The sequence below is a fragment of the Apis dorsata genome, unplaced genomic scaffold (genome assembly GCF_000469605.1).
Source record: "Apis dorsata unplaced genomic scaffold, Apis dorsata 1.3 scaffold_251, whole genome shotgun sequence".
Lineage (NCBI taxonomy): Eukaryota > Metazoa > Arthropoda > Insecta > Hymenoptera > Apidae > Apis > Apis dorsata.
This window is the reverse complement of record NW_006263529.1, coordinates 79,164-82,490: the sequence shown is the minus strand read 5'-3', so window position 1 is coordinate 82,490 and position 3,327 is coordinate 79,164. Positions and strand designations below refer to the sequence as shown.

The 3,327-nt window shown below is 38.8% G+C and overlaps 1 protein-coding gene across 6 annotated transcripts in view; it reads left to right on the top strand.

Moving 5' to 3' along the window:
* LOC102670988 (thyrotroph embryonic factor-like) overlaps positions 1 to 3,327 on the top strand; it is a 68,827-nt gene that overhangs the window by 508 nt on the left and 64,992 nt on the right. For all 6 annotated transcript variants that reach the window (XM_031510672.1, XM_031510671.1, XM_031510673.1 and 3 more), the window contains exon 2: positions 1 to 271. In XM_031510672.1, coding sequence (XP_031366532.1) covers positions 1 to 271 — 271 coding nt within the window. The remainder of the gene's footprint in view (positions 272 to 3,327) is intronic.

Below are 3,327 nucleotides of genomic sequence, written 5' to 3'. Positions count from 1 at the left end.
CACGGGGCGGGCGCGGGGCAGCCGCACACCCACCCCCACCCCCATCACTTCCATCATCCGAATCACATCAATCAGTATCAGCAGGCAGGTCAGTATCAGCAACAATCGGTGGCGGCATCCACCGCCAACCCATCCGCCCATTATTCCACCTCCCAGCAGTATCATCTGCAGCTGCAACCCGCCCAGACGCCACCCTTGCACCAACAGCAGCAATTCCATCCGGTTAGGGGGCAGCCAGCGCCTAGAAGAGCTGCACCTTACGACCGAACAGGTATTCGATATAATAATTTATATATATTTTTTTAAACGTGCCAAAAGATTTATTAAAAGTATTTTGAGTAGTGGCGAGCGAAATTAAGTAGTGGAAGAAATAATGGTGAATTGTAACGTCGTTATTTTAGATTATTTGTCGAGGATATTTTTATCCGTGAATAATTGGATAATTGAAATATCGAAGTGTTGATGTAATCATAGGAGAGGGGGAGGATATATGTATTAAGAATGGCGATGATTGGGGCGTCGTTGAAAAATTTGAGAAAAATGGATGGAAGAAGGAGATTGGAAAAAAAGAAAAAAAATCTTGACGACTTTTTCTCTATCCGATCTTGTCCTTGGCTTCCGGATGCCTATTATCCTGCTCGCAACCCTGGAGGATTCGATGCTGAATTACGTAACTCGTGGTCACGCGACGTCAATCACCAAATGGCTCGATCCTTCTCGAGGAATTAATAACGTCGGATAGTTTAGTCTCTCTTTCGTCTCAACCGGCTGTCGTATATCGTCCTGATTAAAATCCCATTCTCTGCCCCGTACACCACGTTGGCCCGGTTATACCCCGGAGGATCGCGTTTCGTCCATACTTAGAACCTCTTGGTGGAATGAACCGGTGTTCAGGAAAAAAAGTAGACGGATCCAACGATTATAATAATCGATATAATACGCTTAATATTCCGTAGAAAAAAAATAGATGGAGCGAATGAAATTGCGCCATTGATGACTCAATAAAGAGAACAATAATAATACGCTTCCAAAAAAGGTTTAAACATTTGTTTCTTTTTTAAGATTTTTAAAAATCTTTAATTTAACAATTTTTCGACATCATTTTATATTCTCGATAATTAAAAATTCACTTTATCGCGATTGAAAGATCGAATTCTCTTCACAATTCGTTCTTCCAACGATTCGATTGACCCCTCCTTGATCGAAATCCCAACGCGAAATCAACGTTTTACACGCACAATTTTCGTCGGATCGTTTTCCATCCGATTTTTTCCCCCCCTAAACAAATTCAAAGTACAAAGAACGTACGGGATGGAGGTCGAAATAAAAGCAACAGATTCCCTATGAATAATTCAGCGTTCGTTTCCAGTAACGGTTGCCTCGAAACTCTTTTCTTCTTCTTCTTCTTCTTCTTCTTCGTCTTCCGTTACTCGTGTTCATCCCTTCGTGACAGCGTTCCAGACAGGGTGGATTTACTCGAGTCGATCGAGTCGTTTTCGTCGACATTTTTGTTTCGCCGCCCGGTTGGATACGTAAGAGAGCCTGTAACATCCACGGATTATGTGTACGCGCGTCTGTGGCTCGGTTACGCAAACGTTTTTCCCAGAAAAATCGCGTCTTTCGTGTCGCATCTCCGTCATGCTGACGCCTCGATCTGTCCAACTCCATCCAAATCGTTCCATTCGGATTTCCTCCATCCATATTCGAAATACAAAATATATATATGGGTTGCGCTATCATGATTATTGAATATTGAAGGTCGTCTCGATATTTCAACAAAGACTTTCGTCTTTTTCAAATCGTATTATTTAGAGTAATTGAGACCAGTATTATGAATTAAGATCTTGAAAGTTTCGATATATTTCTGTGTTTTTTTTTTTTCAAATTGTATTTAAATATATATATTTAATTTTTTTCAATTTTTTATTTTTCTTAAAATGAACGAATTTTATTATGTAGCAAAATGTTTGTTAATCGATAATTAAACATGATGTAATATCGTATAGAAAAATTTGGAACGGCAACGAGTGAAAAAGTTTCCACGTCGATGACAGGTTGTGACGTGATTATTTTCAATAGGTAGCATAAGAGATCGATAATGCGCTTGTTCAACTCGGCTACCGTGATCGAAGGAAGCGGCTCGTTACGATGATCATTTTCTGCAAGATTGCCTCCGATCATAATGATTATCGTGTTGGCCAGTTGACTCGATTCTTTTGATCTTGGATCGATTTAGCCACTCGATAACAAATTGCGTTAAATGAAAACGAACGTTAAATTAAAAATTTAAATGCAATTATCAATAGACACAAAATTAGGACACGTAGAAAAGAAGCTCAAAATATTCGTAGAATTATGATATTCGTAGAATAAAGCAAAATCTTTGTTCAACTTCCATTTTCCATTTAATCCTAAACATTGAATTTTCCATCGATATCCTCTTGATTTGAAGAATTCCTTCATATTTCAGATTAAAAAATTAAATCACATCACATCGAGGAAAAATAAGGAATAATTCGATAGAAATTTCGAAAACACGATATATTCCGTGAAAATCCGTATTTTGTATTTTCCCGCTACTTGGATTATTCAAAACAGCTCCGTAGATTTGTCGGGTGTGTCGTCGAAATAAACCGAAAGAAATAACTATTTTCATATCGGACAAGTTAACGAATAACGTTGGCGATACGCGTCCACGGTTATTTTTCTCTCCATGGAAATTCACGATAATCCAGTCGGTGGAATAAACAGCAACGTCCATCATCCGGAGTGGCGGTACATGAAAACCGTATCTAATCGTTCGCCATTTCCACGAGCGGGACTGTCTTTCACCGGCCTGTCCTTTCTCGTTCCCAGTTTTATGTTGTCCTTTTATTCAAATCGCGTGGCCAGTTTCCACTTATACGCAAATTATCTTCCTTATCCTCCTTCCGATTCTCTGTTCCCAATGTTACTCCACTTGCTCCACTTGTTTCTCATACTTATTCTTCCACCCGCTTTTACCAGACAAATGATAGAATTTCTCTCTCTCTCTCTCTCTGTCTCACTTGTTTCTTTGGTAAGAGATATTCAATTGCAATGAATATTTGATATTTTCGAATAATCCAGAAAATTGAATTTCTCTGTTTAAAAGTGTGCGAATAAAAATATTAATACGATGTCGAATGTATTTGCTATTATGCTGTTAAAAAAAATTGATCTAACCTCAAAAAAGAATCGAATATAGAATATAATTGAACATAGCGGCGACGAAAGGAAGAAAAATGATCGACGAGAAGACTGGAAGAAAAAGACAGGAAAAACCGGCGTCACGACGAAGCCTTGAGC